Source organism: Puntigrus tetrazona, chromosome 5, assembly GCF_018831695.1.
Source record: "Puntigrus tetrazona isolate hp1 chromosome 5, ASM1883169v1, whole genome shotgun sequence".
Classification (NCBI taxonomy): Eukaryota; Metazoa; Chordata; class Actinopteri; order Cypriniformes; family Cyprinidae; genus Puntigrus; species Puntigrus tetrazona.
In genome coordinates this window covers 5,528,946-5,548,461 of record NC_056703.1, presented here as the reverse complement: position 1 = coordinate 5,548,461, position 19,516 = coordinate 5,528,946, and the positions used below count along the sequence as shown (strand labels likewise).

At 37.6% G+C, this 19,516-nt stretch overlaps 1 protein-coding gene across 3 annotated transcripts in view; it reads right to left on the bottom strand.

Moving 5' to 3' along the window:
- Nucleotides 1-877: 877 nt before the first annotated feature.
- The window catches only part of LOC122346030 (protein unc-13 homolog B), a 44,277-nt gene continuing 25,638 nt past the window's right edge, over nucleotides 878-19,516 (bottom strand). For 2 of the 3 annotated variants that reach the window (XM_043240680.1, XM_043240681.1), the window contains 15 exons: nucleotides 17,641-17,767; nucleotides 17,282-17,378; nucleotides 16,200-16,343; nucleotides 15,665-15,742; nucleotides 15,480-15,557; nucleotides 5,142-5,230; nucleotides 4,876-5,022; nucleotides 4,515-4,638; nucleotides 4,150-4,194; nucleotides 3,992-4,063; nucleotides 3,537-3,684; nucleotides 3,372-3,428; nucleotides 3,015-3,107; nucleotides 2,708-2,867; nucleotides 878-2,607 (listed from right to left, as the gene is read on the bottom strand). In XM_043240680.1, the coding sequence (XP_043096615.1) occupies nucleotides 2,322-2,607; nucleotides 2,708-2,867; nucleotides 3,015-3,107; nucleotides 3,372-3,428; nucleotides 3,537-3,684; nucleotides 3,992-4,063; nucleotides 4,150-4,194; nucleotides 4,515-4,638; nucleotides 4,876-5,022; nucleotides 5,142-5,230; nucleotides 15,480-15,557; nucleotides 15,665-15,742; nucleotides 16,200-16,343; nucleotides 17,282-17,378; nucleotides 17,641-17,767 (1,745 nt within the window). In that variant the 3' untranslated portion in view covers nucleotides 878-2,321. Of the gene's footprint in view, nucleotides 2,608-2,707; nucleotides 2,868-3,014; nucleotides 3,108-3,371; nucleotides 3,429-3,536; nucleotides 3,685-3,991; nucleotides 4,064-4,149; nucleotides 4,195-4,514; nucleotides 4,639-4,875; nucleotides 5,023-5,141; nucleotides 5,231-7,969; nucleotides 8,009-8,160; nucleotides 8,188-9,603; nucleotides 9,622-15,479; nucleotides 15,558-15,664; nucleotides 15,743-16,199; nucleotides 16,344-17,281; nucleotides 17,379-17,640; nucleotides 17,768-19,516 lie in introns of all 3 variants that reach the window. The other variant, XM_043240679.1, reaches the window with a different exon arrangement.

Here is a 19,516-nt window from a genome sequence, read left to right as displayed (position 1 = left end):
TCTACTTAACCATCTAAACAAAGACCTCTTTTTTTACATGAAACCAAATTATAATCAGTTACACAGTCACGCAAGTCCTCATATATGTACACCCCTTGAGTATATATATATATATACAGTGTACATATATATATATATATATATATATATATATATATATATATATAGTATATAACTTGGCCAATGACTCATTTCCATCCTGTAAGTGAAAAATCATTAAAATACTCCTGATACAACACTTCTCAAAAAGGCATGCAACATACTTCAGAGGAAATGACTGTACGTAACCTTATTATAAAACCCATTAAAAAAAGAAGAAAAATGCAAGAAAAGAAAACAGGTTAACCAAACTAATCTAAACTATTAAACATTCGTAACACACACACACACACACACACACACACACACACACACACACACACACACACACACACACACAGACACCTCCCTGTTACTAAACTCTTTTCCATGTAAATAGCTTTTCTTTAGATGTAAAAAAGTACATGCCACTAAATTAATGTAATTCACCCATTAAATATCAGCATTCGACATCAAAATACACCGGTATTACATACATTTTTTTTTTTTATAAACCAATCACCTTATTAAAGGCAGAGGTCAAAGGAGCGAAATGGCCTGGTGGTTTTGAACAACAAGCTCGTCAAGGCTGGACCTGTCATATCTGGATCGTATCCCTCCAGAGGAACTTCTAAAGAGAGAAGGAACACTGAAAACGACATTTCTGCTGCTGAAGGCTGAAGACAAAGGAAGAGAGGAAACGGTTTAGGAGGAAGCGTAGTCATATAGAAAGCTGTAGTTTACAACCGCCGATCTATGCATCCAAATGCGGATCAGAAAGAAAGATCAGAGTCACACATTAATTCATAAATCATTTATAAACAAATTCATAATAACGATTCCATCTGTGATCTCTCCCATACATAAATAGCTTTCCACGTATCGACGAAACATAAATAAACATATGACCAAAAAGCTGGAATTTACAATAAATACATGCACATAGTGGTAATCTACTTTACAGATTGTTTATATCTGTTTGGTTGTGCATATATTACAAAAAAAAACAACATAACTCCATTACACCTCAAATAAGAGAGCATACAAACTACTTGGCACAAGGTAAACAAAGTTTACAGTACATCCCTTCTCATTGGCTGGCACTACTGGTTGGTCTATATTTGTTTTTTATATACTTGCGTATTTATTGGTTTGGAGACATCCATAAAGACACTAGGGGGGATAACCATCATCTTTGGAGCATTTGGAGCGGTCGGATTATTAGAAATGTCTTTCAAGTTAGACAAAGGTGATGAATGTAACCGAACGTACGACAGATACGATTTTAGGAACGCATCAGTGAACGAGACCAAGAGAAAAAGTGTGCATATCTGTACGTGTCAATCAAACAATAGGCTGCCAATTAATTTTGTTAGACCACTCCCCCTGCTGTAAGACTCCTCCCATTCAGAAGGCCACGAAGAACGTGTGGAACGAGCCCATAGACTCAAGTTTGGCAAAACTCTCGCATCTTACTTTTTTTTTGTAACGTCATTTATACCTTTCATCACAAATGCGCTTGAAAAAACCGAAGTGCTCAGTAAAACGGATAGCGTTCTGCTTTTCTCTTCTGACAGGGCTGCCACACACCTTTACCAAAACTCGTCTGATAAACTAGATCATTTTGTAAACACTGTTGCAAATTTCTAGCCAACAAATTATTTTAGTTTTGACTTTTTCCAGTCGTTTAAAAGTTGTTAAAAAAGGCAGATTAAAAATAAATTTCTAGCCAACAAAATAGTTTTGTGTTGGCTTAAGATTTTTCAACTTTTCCAGTCTTTTAACTAGATAATTTTCACAAAACAAAAATGCAGAGACTGCTCTCGCAAATTCCAAATTCTAAAAATTCTTTTTTTACAATTTTCCACGGATTTTCAAGTTGTTTAACAAGATACTTTTTGTAAAACAAAAATGCTGAGATTTATCATTAAATAATCAATTGCCTTTTTTTTAAACATTCCCATGACTTTTCGTGGCTAAAAAACGTCCCTGATATCTCCCCGTGCTGTTCTCAATGCTAGCACTCATTTTTGTCAGTCGTTGCCCATCATGTAGAGTGATACAAAGCCAGTTAAGTGACTCTTAAGGCTCTGAATAAACATACACAACTTTATAAACAGTGTAGGTCCTGGTTTGTGAACTTTGTTTGCCTGTCAGTGTTTTCATTTGTCTTGTATTTTTAAAGTCTCTTGTGTCTTACTCGGTCCCTTTAATCCCAATGAGGTCAACCTTGAGTTTCATCTTCACCTCCCTTCTTCGGCAGGTCTGGTCTCAGACTTTAGTTTGACGAACTCCTTGGCGACCTCGTCAGTTGAGCGCTGGGAGAGGATCCGTAGCGCAGTGGTCCCGGTTTCATCAATGTTGATGCGAGGACCCAAGGGACACCAGCACACGCAGCTTTTCCGGTCTGCTACGTCTCGCAGCTGCATCACCGCGATCCCGACCACCCGATCCGCTCGACCGAAACAATAATCCTTCACCGTTACCTGAATCTCATAGCAGTCCAGACTCGCGCCTTTACCCAACACGCTGTTTGAGAAAAAGGATGGAAACCACACACATATCTCAGTAATACGCGTGGTTTGCAGCCAGTAGGCCTATAGAAAATTATTTAATAGGTTTTACTCACAATTGAAAGGCCTCGTTGTACTTCGCAGTCCAGCTGTTGTTTTTCGATTTGGTTGTGAATTTTCGTTTTTTCTCTGCGAGCTGTGGGCCGACCAGGTTCACATCCACAAATGGACGAAACATCCCTGAGGTCTGCCATTTCATGTCATTTACGGCAATCACTGAAAGAGAAAGAGATAAAGAGTTCATAAAAGGAGACCGGGGGCTTTCAGCATTAAGACTTGATTAAATCGTCATTATCTCACCAGACACTTAAATGCACAGATACGATTGCTAAATTTAGCTCTTCTCTGCTGTAGTGCTCTCACCTCGGACGCCGAGCTTCTGCTCAGTGTTTCCAGCTGGGGGCGACAAATCCAGCTGAATCACCGCTTCTCCGATCGGCCGCTCAATCCCAGAGCCTGTCGATCAAACCACTTCATTTCACGCACACTGTGTATTCAACATATTACACTCAAATATATGTTGTTTTCACACTTAATATAGCGAGAGTGGTTCAAAATATCGGATGCTAAGGAACGGATTTTGATGAAACGCTATAAAATGCGCCATTACGAATGATACAGTAAAACTAGTGGTCAAAATATTATGCATTATTATTTTATTAATTCAATCAATCTCTTTCTGTGTCTTTCTAGTCGAGAATGAACGAATCTTCAGCCCACCTCTGTCGGGTCGAACGCTCTCCTTGGGGGTGATCCTGATGCCCATACCATTTTGAACTGCAAGAAGAAATGTTTCATTTAAAAAATATACGAGCCTTGCAAATGTCAAATAATTTACACGAAACATGTGCAAGGGCAGATAAAAGTCAGGTGCATGCATCCCACCCTGAGCATGTTGTGTTGTCACAAACGCCTTGATAAGAGCATCTGTGGTCTGCGTATATAGAGAGAGAGCATAACGCAGAGAAGAGAGCTCGGGGCTCTTCTCCAGGTACACTTTCTTTAAACCGTTCCCACCGGCATGGAAGAAGAGCTAGTTACATACGGAGAGAGAGAGAGAGAGAAAATTAGCATGCATTTCCATCTGCAAAAGGTGCTACAGTTCACAGTAACTTATTTTGTCTGACCACATTATTACGTGTGAGAAGTCATGCATGTGCTGCAGCTTTCTCAGTCTCTTTCACTTTCTCACTCCTTCCCACACACTTTAATGACACACCAACCCCAAGAATCCAAACGCTTCGCGCGCAATGTGTTGACTTGGTGTGACAGTTTTGAAGCAGACACTCGACACTTTAATGTGCTGTAACTCAGCAGGCACGCCATATCCACCAACACACCTTGATTGAATCCAGCGCTGCCTCCATGATCACACACTGCCTTGGTGACAAGCTCTTTGGCTCCACCCCTCCCTATAACGACAGAGGAGCATTAGCCACACCCACTTCCTATTGATCATGCATCATGCATTTTTTATGGTTGTGTTTATAGTCGGTACCTTTAGTTTAGACAGTTCCTTAGCAGCAGTAAGAAGCTGAGCTCCCTTTAATAACAAAAAAAAAGAAAGCATAAGTCTAATCCTATGCAAACATTTATCTCCCAGACATCTTTATTTCAACAAGTTGCTACAAGCAGCGCAGATACAATCTCAATTAAAAAATAGCTTTAACTTAAAAAGACAGCGGAAATCGCAGTCTAACAAATTAGAAAAGACAAGTTAGAAAAAAAGGCTGTCTCAAAGCAATAAAAATGTGGCTATTTTTTAAATAAATGAAGGCAGTAAAAGAGCACACATGGTGACAGAGAATCACAGTACTTTAGTTTTTAGGTGCCTAAAAATCATGTACACGTAATATAACTCACTATACTGTCGCTGCTCTGAGGCAACACAATGGTTTTCTCCATGCATATCAGAACGTTCCTCCAGAGGTCCTTCAGCACCCGCTTCAACACGGTCTTGTCGCATATGTCCGCAAAGATGCTGAGGCTGCAACACACGACGCGAACAGACACGTGAATGTTCACATTCGGCAGCCGAGGGGGAATTTCCCAGGGGGATTTATGAGATACAGCGCTATTCAAACGACGACAGGTTATTATTTCACTTTTCTCTGCTCTTGTCTAGAATGCCAAACGTGCCAAGGAACGGAAATGGGCGTACATGGAGACCTTAAAAATGACAGCTGATCTGAAAGTGGTCTAAAGTAAGTTGAGCTGAACTGACTGTGTGTCGAGGAACTCCATAAGCGGCCGGAGCGCGTTGTCCGCGTCAGCCTCCGCCGTGTTACGAGTGTTCTGATTCAGAGGTCCTTTAATCTGATACAGGATCTCCGCCATCTGACGCACGCATATATTCATACGGGCCTGGAAACTATACACGTACAGAAAGAGCGAGAAGGAGATAGGAATGATATGGGGGAAAAAATTAATCCAACAAGCAAGAAGACAGCGATACAAGTCAGAAATTTAGGCTCTGAAAATTAGGTTTACCTTTTGGCAAACACGCCACTCAGGTTATCCAGAACAGAATTAAGCTTCCCTTGTAGGTCATTGAGGATATCTGCAGCCTCTGAATCAAGCTGTTGAGAGTAACACACACACACACACACACACACACACACACACACACACACACACACACACACAAGAAGTGTTAGTTTGATAGAAAATATTGAACTTAAACTAAGCTGAGGAGCAAAGAGGCAAGGAAAAGATGCAGGTGGGCATCACCATTTCTATCTGTCATGGTTCTGCAAGTACATCAGAATCAGGCAAGTAAAACAAATTGGAAACATTCTCTATTAAAGTCATTTTTCAACGGTAAATCATCCGCAATATATCTGACAGATCCAACAACAGCTTAATTAAAGCAGGAGTAAAAACACCAAAACAAAGAGTGGAGGAGTTACGCTTTCATTCCCATAATGAACATTGGAAACATTTGTTTACCAAGTTATATGCTGCTGAGAAAGGACAATTAAAACACTGCACGGCATCGAGAGGAAGGGATGTAGATTTGATACAGAGTGGCAAAACAGAAAAATTATAAGTAGGTTTTGTTTGCTTCTGTCCAAGCACCAACAAAATATAGAACAATAGCTTTTTTATCCTTTATTTACACAAGAATGTGGCTTCAAGATGTTTTTGGACACTTGCACCACAATGTGTGAACATCTTCGCAAAAAAAAGTGTCAAAACAAGTGCTAATTATATTAAAGCGCCGCTATTAGGGATTTTTGAAAATGATCTTTCATGCAGCGTGTAACACGGCTCCAAGTGAATGAAAACATCCTGCCAAGTTTTAAACCTGAAAATGCACCGCGTGTAAAGTTTCTCAAAAGAAAGAGTCGGCTCTGACATCTCTGAAACGTTTTTAAAGCACTTTCATGACAACATAAAATATTAACATACTGCCCGCCAACTTAAGAGCTTTAAAAGCTCAAAAACACTGCTTTAAATGAAATCGACCAATCACTGCGGTGGGTTTGGAAAAATGTATATTTAAATGAATTGTTTGGGACAAATAAGGTAAAAATAAATGCATATTATGAAAAAACTGTTTTTTGACCTTGCAATAGTTTGGGACGCCTAAAACCAAACTATAAATCGTTCATAATCCATCATAGGGGTACACAAGTAAGCTAACGTTTAAGAATATATTTTTATTTAAACACTTTCTGGTTATAAAATTGAGTGGAAATTGTTATATTTTTAATTGTGGCTTACGTCAGCGAATACTTGGACTGAGGCCAGTGATTGCCCAGAACTGATCATAAATGCATGTTTGTCTGAATGTCTATTTTCACTATGCCTTCACAGCGATAGGGGACGTCTCAGGAGGAGGAAAGAGATAGCCAGGCTTCTAGCAAAACAACATGACACAGTCTCACTAACACACACACACACACACACACACACACACACTCACGCTCACGCTCACATACATCCATGATGATTATCGCACCTTTTTTGTGTCGACTGTTGCCTCTTTCTACCGAGAGTGAAAATAACAAGAGAAAACAAAAAAGAAAAGGCACAGAGAGAAAATGACACAGCTGAGCAAATCCTCGACAGATGCTTAGGATTGAGACAAATACAGGAATGATAACATTTAAACTGCAAAATGAACACCACACACCTCTTTTCCCTCATCTTTGAGCTGAAGAATGAAATAAAAAAAAATATGAACAGAATGAATGGGAAAAGCATTCCAAGTCAAACTCAATTTCAGTCTGACAGATGTAAGATATCTGATCTCCTCTCTGATCTCACATTCATTCATCAGTGTTTGGCATCACTCGCCACAGCGGACACTAAGTTAAACAAACTGGATAACAAACCAACGGTGATAGCGATCTGAAAGCTCCGGATAACACGGCGCATATCACCGTTTCACCAGTCAGCAAAAAAAATATCTAAATTTTGTATAATGTGTGGAAAGCTTAGTGTGATTATATTCACACAGTGCTGGAAAGAAGTCTCTTGTGGTCTAATCTCTAACACACTGACAACGGCAATGTTGTGAAATGCTAACAATTTTATTTTATTTTTGCTTATTTGACTACCAAAGCTGAATTTTCAGAAACTCCATAACTCCAGTGTCACTATATATGTATATACACACATATATATATATGATGACTCTGGAACAATACTCTGGATACGTTTATGTTGTTAGCATCTTGTATGACAAATTAAAGACTGAAAAATGTATCATTCGGTTGCCTTATGTGGTGTGTGAGAATTTTTGGCTATGGAAAATGTTTTGAAAAAAGTTCCCAAGACTCAAGTCATTAAAATCCATCCAAACTTCCAAAATAAGTAGCAAAGTTGACCAGACTTCAGTCAAAAACCTGGCGACACGAGACTACTTTAAACCACCCATAAAACACATGGATTGTCCTAATGAGTGTTCTAGAGTTGAGCTCTAGAAAAACACTCCAAGACAGCAGAAAAAAAAGAGTTTAATAAGCATCTGTTACTGTGTTTATAAAAACAACGATCGTTTATGCACTGACGACAGCTAAATCATATCATCTGCCTAAGGCGCACCATTATTTAAGCTTTGAATTATGGGTAATTGTTTTTATGTCACATCAGGGCACAAGAATCCTATTCCACCTAAAAACAAGGCTCTGACAATGAGGTACTGGAGCCCTGGGGACAGGATCAGAGCCAAACAGCACACATCTCTCCTTCCCATCAGATTTTATACACACACTTGCTCCTCACACTAATGAGACCTTGTTCTATCATGTTTCAGAAAGTACCGCACACACACACACACACACACCCACAGATGTGCATCGGCTTATTACCTCGGCTCCATCACCCACCTCTGTGGTCGTGTTCTCATCCTTGAGACAGAGAAACAAAATTACATTCAATATCACACAGAGTCCTGTTGATCCAGAGACTATGGGGCAACACTTCCACAGGCAAACAGCATGTGTGTGTGTGTGTGTGTGTGTGTGTGTGTGTGTGTGTGTGTGTGTGTGTGTACACAAACCTCCTTCTCTTTGTCCTTCTTTTCCCCCTGATGCCAGAACATGGAAACAAACACATGAATCAAAGAAACATAGACACACACACAAAAACACGTGAGATAGAAAATACAGGCACTTAGAGGCTAAATGTAAATAAGTGCATATAATGATGCATTAAGGGAAATAAATGCAAACATGGACCTGGGACAGATGCAAAATATGTTTACATGTCTATGTAAAATATACATAATATATACATATATAAATAACTATTAGTTATATGTACTGTATGAATAATACTAAATCAAATACAATAAATATTTTCAAAATGCATAAAAACAGTAGTATTGTTAAATATTACTGACAATTAACATAACTATAATTTAAAATGTAATTAATTTCTGTGATGCAAGTTGTTAGTAGTTTTTATTATTTTTAATGATATTGAAACATGTTTCTGCGTAATTGTTTATTGATCCTTATTTTCATTATAATCATATTTTTGTAATATTATTAATGTCTTTGTCTTCTGATTAATTCAGTGAGAATATAAAAAAAAATATATATATTCCTGACCCCAAAAAATCAGATTTAATAATTCATATATATATATGCAAGAGTCACTCCTGCTGCCCCTCCTCTTTATTGTCACCATCACCCGTCCTTTATTCGCCGCCCTTCACCAGGCTCCCGACGGGAGTGGGTGTGTTGAGGAGGGGCGTGGTATCGGTCAGGTCTGGCGGCGTGTGACGAGGCGCACCTGAAGGGATTAGCCTTGTCACCGTCGCCGTTAAATACCTGACCGCGTCTCTCCTCGGGAGACCGGTCTCTTCCCCGTGCATGTAATATTATTGGTGTCCTCGTGGGTCCAGGAAGGGTGCGTGAAGGAGCTCGTCCGCCCGCCGCTAGACAAGCGCGTCGTGGGACCCGTACAGTCCAGGCGACGACTGCACCCGGATACGGCTGACGGGCCAGGATGCCGAGCCGTTAAATCCCTAAATCTCTGACGACCGGAGGAAAGAAGCGACGGAGATGCCGCGGAAGAAGCCGCCGCCCCTCGCGCCCCCGAACAGGAGAGGGGAGCGCGTGCGACCGCCGGACTCCGCCCCTTACCTGGACCCTGCCCCCCTGGAACACTACCTGACCTTCCACAATCCCAGAAGCACAACAGAGGGCACCAGTTTCCCCTTTTATTTGGACACTTTTCCCCTTGGACACTTTATTTTGTACTATTTTTGTTAATAAAAAGCCTCTCCGAGGCCTGACGCCACGCCCACTGTGTCTGTCGTTGGCTCCTCCCGTCACAATATATATATATATATATATATGTGTGTGTGTGTGTGTGTGTGTGTGTGTGTGTATATATATATATATATATATATATATATATATATATATATATATATATATATATACACACACACACAGGCTTTAAGTACTAATATTACTACAGTCAGTGTACACACCTTTTCTTTCTTAACAGCCTGCAAAAAGAAAGAACGAACAATAGACAATAAGAATGAAAGACAGCAAAGAAAAAGTTAACAAATATGCACATACAGCAACTCAAACACCACAATATTTTCCACACAGAATCGAAAGGGAAGCAAAGAAGAATCTAGATAAATAATTCTACTGGGTAATAAGAGGAAGAAGTTAAATAGAAGAGAAGAATCTGGCTCCCTAAATATTTGATTCATCTGCTCAAAGCATCTAAAACGACGACACTGACTACTTCACTACGACTGTCATACATCAAACTCAAGCATTTAGCTCACACAAACCCACCTTCTGCCTGTCGAGCTGTACATACAGATGAAAGGAGAAACAAGTCAATAACAGATGGATGAATGGCAGGGGGTGAGGGTGACGGGGAGAAGGAAGTTGAGATTTTAAAGAGGAGCAGCCGAATGCTCATCTTCACAGAATTAAAAAAAATCTAGACACAGTGGATTGAAAAACCGGCCTAACCACGGCAACCGGAAAACAAAACCGCTGTGCCATGTGACAATGACAGTAATCAAAACAAGCCTGATGTTTAATATACAGAAATCAACCAACTAAATGTCAAAACACTTATTGCAGTCGCAGCAGGTTAGGTTTTATGGTTCCACCCGGTTAAGACTGGTTTGATCAAAAACTGGCAATCTAGTACAGCATCTATCTGTTAATAGACCGGTTTCATCAGTAATGCTTCATGTTATTTAAAAGATATTTCTTAAGCTTACCAATGCCATTTAAATACAGTAAAAACTGTAATACTGTGAAACAATATCACAGTTTAAAATAACAATTTGGATATATTAAAAAATGTTATTTATTCTGGCAAAAGCTGAATTTTTAGCAGTATGTTTTCCAAAAAAAAAAACAATGCAAACAGTGATAACTTTTTTTTTTTAAACATAGAAACACTGCAGTGTTAGTTAATTTTATTTTTAAATGCACAGTATTGCCGTGGGTATTAAAGGGGCCATATGATGCGATTTCACATTTTCAAAGCTGTGAGTTGCAAGGGCATAGATAAGATACTAAAGCTGCAAAGGCTAAAATCTCAAATACCAAAGAGGTATTCTTTATACAAGAAAAACTTGTCCGCACCTTCCTAAAACGACTCGTTTAAACACGCCCCCACTTACCTACATCACTATGTGGGTTTATTTTCATAACATTAACTAAATATATACACAGAAGGCAGAGCTATTATTCTCGCTTGAACACAAGATGCTGTGTTTTGTTGCGAAACTGAAACTACTTCCATCAGGGAAGGACACAACTAGAAATCGGTGGTTAAGTTGTATTTACAACACCGTTCCAGAACAGGTAGTAGTAACCTATGTTAGTAACCTATGTTAGCTATGATAGCAGGCTCGCTATGATAAAAAAAGTTTCAGAAAGGCAGGTTCTTAGAGGACAAACAATAATCTACAGTATGTGGAAAATAATGTGTTTTTTTGCTAACTTAAACCCCATAAACACATTGCATTACACCATATACACTAAATCTTTTTAGCAGCATCATATGACCCCTTTAAACGTGATTAGCGCGGTCAAACAATTAATGGCAATTAAATCCCATCCAAAATATATTTTTTTGTTTACATAACATATGTGTGTACTATGTATATTTATTTGAACACTCATACAGTATACATTTTAAAAATACATGTATATCATTTTTATTATGTATAAATATATTCAATATACAAATATACATGCATGCGCATACATAATCAATACACACAGTACGCACATATGTATTATGTAAACAAACATTATATTTTGGATGCGATTAATCACTTGTTTCTCCCCACACTGTTAAAGAACATTACCACGGACCCTGACCGGGACACCTGATTCAAGGACAGCAGAAGCAGAATATTTGTCATCACTTCAGTGTCGTCTTTAAAACGCAGAATTAATTGAAAAATGCCCGTATGGCTTTTGCCTGGGGCTTTCAAAATGCCTGGACACAACAAATAACCGACATCTTTATTTGACCACTTTTTATAAAATGCTGAGGATGATCGAAAAACATGGCAAACTGATCTAAACCACAATCACAGGAGCACATGACACAAACTATTAAAAGGTATGCAACCAGTAGGGTTTCACCACACACAAAACAGCCACTGGAGTCAAATGGGCTGACTTTTATCTTCGCAGAACCAACCTTATTCTCCTTTTCTTTGTTGTCAATCTACAAATAAAAATAAATCATACATTCTCAAATTACAGCGCAGTGATAAAAATCGCATTACGCCACTTGCTCACCAGTAGGTCCTCCGCAGTGAATGGGTGCCACCGCCAAACAATTGATAAAAAGAAAACTAATTCATGATAATAACGGGAGGGAATGTGATTATGGATTCAAATAATGCCTTAATGGATTTGTTTCTCAGCTTTTCGCTTCACAAGACATTAAGACTTGACTGGTGTGGATTTCTGTGATGTTTGGACTCCATTCTGACGGCACCCATTCACTGCAGAGCAGCCGTTGGTGAACAAGTCATGTAATGCTAAATTCCTCTAAATCTGTCACTAAGAAACACACTCATCTACATCTTGGATGCTCTGAGGGGGAGTAGATCTTCAACAAATATTGATTTTTGGGTGAACATTTAGTGTAAAAGTGCATCAATTTTAGGAGAATTCACCCCTACAGTATGATTTTCTATTCGATGGACTTTACAGATCTTTCATGGTGTAACCCTGCAGTTCACTTACGACGTGGAGCCGTGTTTTAATTAGTCTGTATTATGTAATGATGCTGATGTTAACTCAGCTGCAATCATTAACATCACAGCTGGAGTCTAGATCACAAACTCCACAGGAGACATCACACACTCAATACAAAATATAGCATTTGTATGCATCTAATCAATATCTTTTAATTTGCATTTAAGACTACTTAGTTCTTTATATGAATACAGAGAACCTACATATTTCACTCTTCACTCATGCTCTCATTCAGATTCACTGCTCTTGGATGCAAGAATCAATTAAGGCACAAATCCCAGCTGTACAAGTGAAAGCTTTTGATTCTTTTAAAAGCTTAAGCGCTACATTAAATGATCTAGTCGCAATTAATGGGTCAATTAGGCTTTAATGTGTGCGATCAGAACATCTGCTCAGATCAGAATTAACTAACTACCTTTATTCTTAAAGAGACAGTTTAGCCAAAAGCGAACACTGTCCTCATTTACTCGCCTCCATTGTTTCAAACTTGTATTTGATTTTTCTGTTATTACATTTCACAAAAACAAACCATGAATGAATGAGCGAATGAAAACCAGACACACGACTGTACTGTAGGTCAACTGAGCTTTTGATTTCAGTCCGTCTCTTTAAAAAGCACTGGCTATAATGTCTTAACATACCTCAGATCCTTCTGAATCCGAAATGCCAGACTGATGGAAGAGATGTAGACACATAAGTCAGACAAAAATAATAACCAATTAAAACAATGATGCACACAAAAATATATAAATTTTAAAAATAAAATAAATGCAGCTTCATTCATACTGCTGATCTTTTTCTTGTTTGGAAAAAAAAAATATGTTAATTTTGAAAAGATTGATCAAAAGTATTAAATTGATCAAAAAATTAGAGCTAAGACTTAAATGGTTACCAAAAAAATCTGTTGTTTTGAACATTACATGTACACTCCTGAAGAAACAACAGTTTCTAGAAATGCATTGTTTTTTAATGCTGATAATAATAAATATTTTTGCACAAGAAATCAACATTAGAATGACTTCATTACTCAAAGCTGGAGTAATGGCTGCGCACATTATCTCTGCCAACAAAAGGAATAAATTAGATATAAATAAATAAATAAATAAAAATAAAAATAATAATAATAATATATATATATGTATATATATTTATTATTATTATTATTATTATTATTATTATTATTATTATTATTATTATTATTATTATTTATTAATAAATAAATAAATAAATAATAAATAATAAAAATATATATATATTCCTTTATTTTTATTACTTAATAAAAAAAAAAACAAGACCCTAAACCTTTTAGCTGTAGTTCAACTATCTGCTCTGTTGAAAATCTCTGTACTGTCAGTGACTTGCTAGTAGGTGTAAAGTGTATGGTAACTGCCTCGCATCCGCTCGCTTTGTCACTGAATATGTCTGTCAGTGGGAACAGCCAATTATAATGTTTCATATGTTTGATAAAGAGCTTCATAAAAAGCACATCAGGTGAGACGTACGCCTGCTTCTCACCTTAGCATCTGATTCATCCGACTGGCAATGAGAAATAAAGAACAAGATGAGTAATAGTGAGCGCAACGAACAAAAAAGAAAGAAGGTGCTAGGTAGTAGCAGAAGACTTTCACTGCCTTGTTGATTTACAAAAAATCTTGCAAAACACCCACAAGTCACACATACACACACACACACACACTCCTCTGTACTGCAGTGTTCAGTGCACAGACCTCATTGCCTTCATCATCAGTGATAGCCTGAGCAGAGGAAGACCAAAAGAAACAGAATATGGTGTTTTTAGCTTTGAACATATACGCTGAAAAACAAGACTACCTTCGTGTACAACCGCACATCTTTGTCTAACTGGAAGATGTTTAAATAATAGTTTTGAAGACCAAAATATAGCTCCATAGCACCATAATAAAAAAAGATCACATTTTCTTTATTCACTTATTATTTGCATAAACACTCTCAACACACCTCTTCCTCATCGTCCTCAGGCTCCTCCTCATTCTCAAGCTGGGAGTGAAAACACAGATCAACGTTGATTTAGAGTGGTTTAGGAATTTTATACTAAGGGAAGTAAACTACGGAGGGCCGAATCATTTGGGTGGTGCAAAAAGGGCATTGCAACCTAATGAAAGAGTCTAAACACAACACCTACTAAAGGCACACAAACCACACAGAGGGTTTATAGGGATAATCTATCAGAAAAACTCATCACCTACCCGCTCTTCCTCAACAGTATACTACACACGCGCAAAAAAAAAAAAAGGCATATGTTAGCTCAGCTACTACAAATATTGAGCACACACACGCATCTACAGAAAAATACGCACAGAAAACGTAAAAAAAATAGAAACGGCATATTCGTGTCTTGCAGAAGATGATTCACCGGTATTTTTGAAAAGATGCGGACCATTTGGATGAACTCGCGACAGATGATAAACATTCAGTTCATTGCTCACCACAAATATATCATGCACAAAATGCCAGCAGGCCCAACGTCATCCAACCAAAACCACACACTTTAGTTTCTCCAGTTGCACAAACAACTCGATACTCCAAGCAACACAAAAATTATGCGCAAATTCAGCGTGCATCCAGAGGTAACGTGATGCAATTTTAGATTTTGCTATATGAGGTACACTACCGTTCAAAAGTTCAAATGGTCTGTATTGTTTTTACTGTTATTTACAAAGAATTCAATTAATTAAAAAGAGACAGCAAAGAAATGCTGTTCTTTGAAAAAAGGACAAAAATGGAGTAAAGGCTACTTTGCAAAATAAATAACAAATCACATATTTTAAAATATATAAAAAAAAAATATACTGAAAAATATACTTAAATACTGTATCCGATATACAGTATTTAACTGTATTTTTTGTTTAAATAAATGCAGTCTTGATCAGCATAAGATGAAAAATGCAAGAAAAATCGTCATAAACCCATATTTTTGAATCATAGCAGCATTTATTGCACAAATTGCATAGTTTGCTGGATTTTTGAATGGCTTCTTCCCTACCACCACAGAACGTTTTTGTAATAGTGCTGCATCCGTAGCCAAAAAAAGCTTTAAAAGCCTGTAACAACTTCATGTTTCACTTACCTGTTTGGCTCCCATAGACTCAAACATCTTCTCCAACATCACACGCATCTGCTGAACGTTGTTCATCAACACACAGGGCTGCAGCAGAGGCAGACAGAGCAAACAGGTACACATGTAGAGAGACAGAACTTAATATATGGTAATATGTTCAAAATGTGGTAAATATAGTGTTTGTTAAGACTCACCGTCTTCTCTTTCTCACAGTACGAGGGGAAACTCTTGGACAGAATGGCACAATACTGCAGGAGCACTTTGGTGATAGTCTGATTGAAAAGAAAGAACACTATTATACTATTACACCTAAACCGTATGTAGAATAAATGAAGTACTCGACAAACTAGGTGTTTTTATTCCCTGAAATAGACCTCAATATGCTGAACTTTTGTAGAAAATACCAGGATTACGATCATGTCAGGTAATTGCATTTGGTATTTAGTCACTAAAATCGAATAAAATGTAAATGCATCTCAGCTCCTACAAAACCTGTGTAGGCTTCAACAAAGATGTCTCTGCGTCAGACGTCTAAGTTAAATATGACTCACAGGCTAAGAAACAGATGGTGATGGTCTAAAAACAAACAGTCAGTGTGCCAGCAGTTTTTCTTCTTCTTGCCTCCACTTTCCATTTATTATCTTTCTGTCAGTCTCTGCTTGTGCATTTTCCAGTTTCTCTGGAAACGGTATGTAGTGTATAGTATGGTTTAAATCTGCTGATCTTCACCTTGGCAAATCGTCGATTGTACTGGGCAACCACTGCAGGATCAGGACAGTCTAGTTTCTTAATGATTTCAAAGCTTTGGTTGAGCTGAGTGAAGATGTCCACGACCGAACAGGAGAATAAAGCATGCTCAGATGTCTGCTGGAACTGTGGAGAAGACAGAAGAAGTTTTTTGACTGTTTTTAGTAGTTTCTTTAGCTGCGGGAACTTTTTCCCCAGTGTCTTTTGGATGTTTGTTTTTATTTAATGTGCAATCATTTAATTTAATGTCATCCAAATGTCCAAAAGTCATGAGACTTATGCAATGAATAACAACATTTTATGAATCTTAAATATACAGAAATAAATCATATTGTTATAGTTGTTCAAAAGTGATATTAAGCTATTTTTTGTTTTCCCCACAAATCAGATTTCATATTTCAACTTAAGCATGCTCTTGATTTAATTTTCAGGGGAAAAAACACGGGGCAAAATGGCTTGTGTGGTGTAAACTAATAAATTAGATATTTGAACACAATACATATTAATATTTACTCTTTGATATAGTTTAAAGCATGAAATGCTCTTTTTATGATGCATTTACATATTTTAGGATTGAAAGTCTGAGACAAGGCCCAAAAAGTGAGTTGAACACTAGATATGCAAAAAAAATAAATAAATTATTTATGCATCTTTAATTTTCACAAAATAATTATTTTCAGGCATACTCTTTCTCTTGGAATTGAAAACCCATGCTTTGTAGATAGCGGTCTTCTTTGTTTGTTTTTTTAAAGAAACTATACTTTTATTTAGCAAGGATGCATTCGATTGATCAAAAGTGGCAATATAACATTACAATGTTACAAAAAAGTATTTTCACCATATATTTAATCAAATAAATGCATCCTTTGAGAGCACAAGACACAATCATCTATCACAGTCTTTCAATTTGAAAAAAAATCATCCTTACTACACAGGTAGTAGACAGCAAGCAGTAATTTTGTTTGACCAGGCTTGTTTTAAAGCCTGGTAGACCAAGAGCAAAGAAGCCATATACAAGAGTGTGGAGCACACGGAAAGGTTGTACAGCAGTTTCTGAACCATACCCCCTCTCTTTTATCCCTCTCAAGGGCTCCATGCATAAACTCCATCGACACTTCCTCATTCTCAGCCAGCCACTGGAGAACAAATGGCAGAAACCACCTACAGACGGGAAATGAAAAAGAAATATAGAGAAGCAGGAGGAGGAATAAAACAGGAGGGCAGCGGAGCAGCAAGCGGTCAAGAACATTTAAACAACACAGGAAAGCATCAACTAGGCATCCTAGTCGATTTGGGAGTGTAGGTGATGACAGTGTGTGAGTGAGAACATAAAACTACTCAAACGAAGAACAAACTGCAGAAAATCTGAAGAAAAGAGAGAAAAGTTTGGCTAAAGAGGAGTTTTAGGAGCAGCGTGACTCACGATGGGTACTCTGGGACAGTGTCGGAGAAGGCAGGCAGGTCATGGACGTATTCGTTGTAGAGCCATTTGACTTTGAAATGCAGATTCATGTAGTCCGCACTTTTACACAACCTCAGCTTCTCATGCTCTGGAGAAACAACAAGCAAGCAAGCCAATGGATTCAGTTTCTTCTTACCTTGTTGGGTAAAACTTCACCCAATAAACATTTACTCTCTAACATATTTATTCTTCAACAAGCTATAAACTAAGAATGAACTGTTTTATCTATCTGAAAGTCCCGAGCTGTACTCACTAAAGAAAGAAATGCATTTTACACACAAACACTACGATTCGGAGGTTATGAAGGCTATATGATTAAAATAAAATACTTGCATTGGATGCACTGATCAAAAGTAACTAAAAGTTTTCAACACTAATAATAATAATATCATTGCTAAAAACAATCATAAAAAGTAAACAAAAAATACAATAATAAAAAATAAAGTAATTACAAATTCTGCTTTAACATAACAAAAAAGACTTTTATTACACATTTAATTTTGATCAATTAAATGCAGCCTTGAGGAGACTTTTTTAAATACATTAAAAAATCTCACCAACCTGCAAACATTTTTGAACAGTAGTTAGCGTACATGTGCGCACATAAACTCTCACAGAGACTTAAAACACCGTTCAGTATGTCTTACCAGCATAAAAATCAAGTCTGCGAATATGGAATGTGGCAGGTGCTAAAATCAAGAAAACAAGGCAGGAGAGAACGGAGAGATGAAGAACACTTGAGGAAGAACAGAAAAAAGTGCAGGTGCGCTATAAAGTGGTGTTTTCAAAAGAAAGGGATGCTGGCATCAAAAGAAAAGGATCATTTTTTCAATGAGGAGTCTAACTCTAGCTTACTCCTACTTGGAAGATCTAAAAGGAAACCAGAGGGTTCTATTCTCTAACTCGGCTGTAGAAATGAGAGAGTGAGGACTTGAGACCAAAAGAGTGCTTTGAACCTTTAAAAGGGTTTTATCATCGCAAACGGGATTTGCTTTGCTCTTTTGAAATGAAACCTTAACAATGCAAAGCTCCCTTCCCTGCCCACCCTGAAAATTATTCAAACGAAGCTGTAAAAACATGTGCATAATCACAAGTAGAGCACATTAACATAACACCGGACATATTTATTATTCAGTACTCAGCAATTTGGCCCACATAATCGTGGTGAGATAGTAAGGAAAGCAGATACTGAGCTTAATCTAATATTTCATTTGGTATCATAGCTATAGAAGATGTTTTGAAGCACGAGGCAGTGCCTAATATATCGGAATATATTTCAAATTCACATTACTTCTAAAAGGTACAGTAGTAAAAACAGCAAGGGTGAAAGAGCTGGGGACCTTCATGCAAACTAAAATATATGCAAAGAAATGTTAATTAACAAAAAAGTCCATTTAAAAATGTAGATTATGCCTATTTTGTGGGAACATATTACTTAACAGAGAGGTGCAATTATCTTGCATCTATAACAAAACATGTATGCCCAAGTTCACACTCTCACGACTCCAAATGGCCTTATAGCATTATGACCTTTACCATTCTTCCAGTGTTTGTGGACGATATGATTCAGAACTGGAGACAGGGACAGATAAAAAGGTAAGATGGGAATGATGTTAGGAATAATCGCAAATGCATTTGCAGCGAACACAGACATACTTCAAAGGGGTCATGAACTGCAACGTTCATTATTTTGTACAGTTCTCTAAGGTCGAGGTAAAAGATGTTTTGAACGCTCTGTGTGAATAAGTGTGGCTGATTGTAGACTCAGAAGGAAACGCTCACTGCTATGACTGGAAACTGTTGTGTTTGAAGGCCTACATCCTTCACAAATGGACGC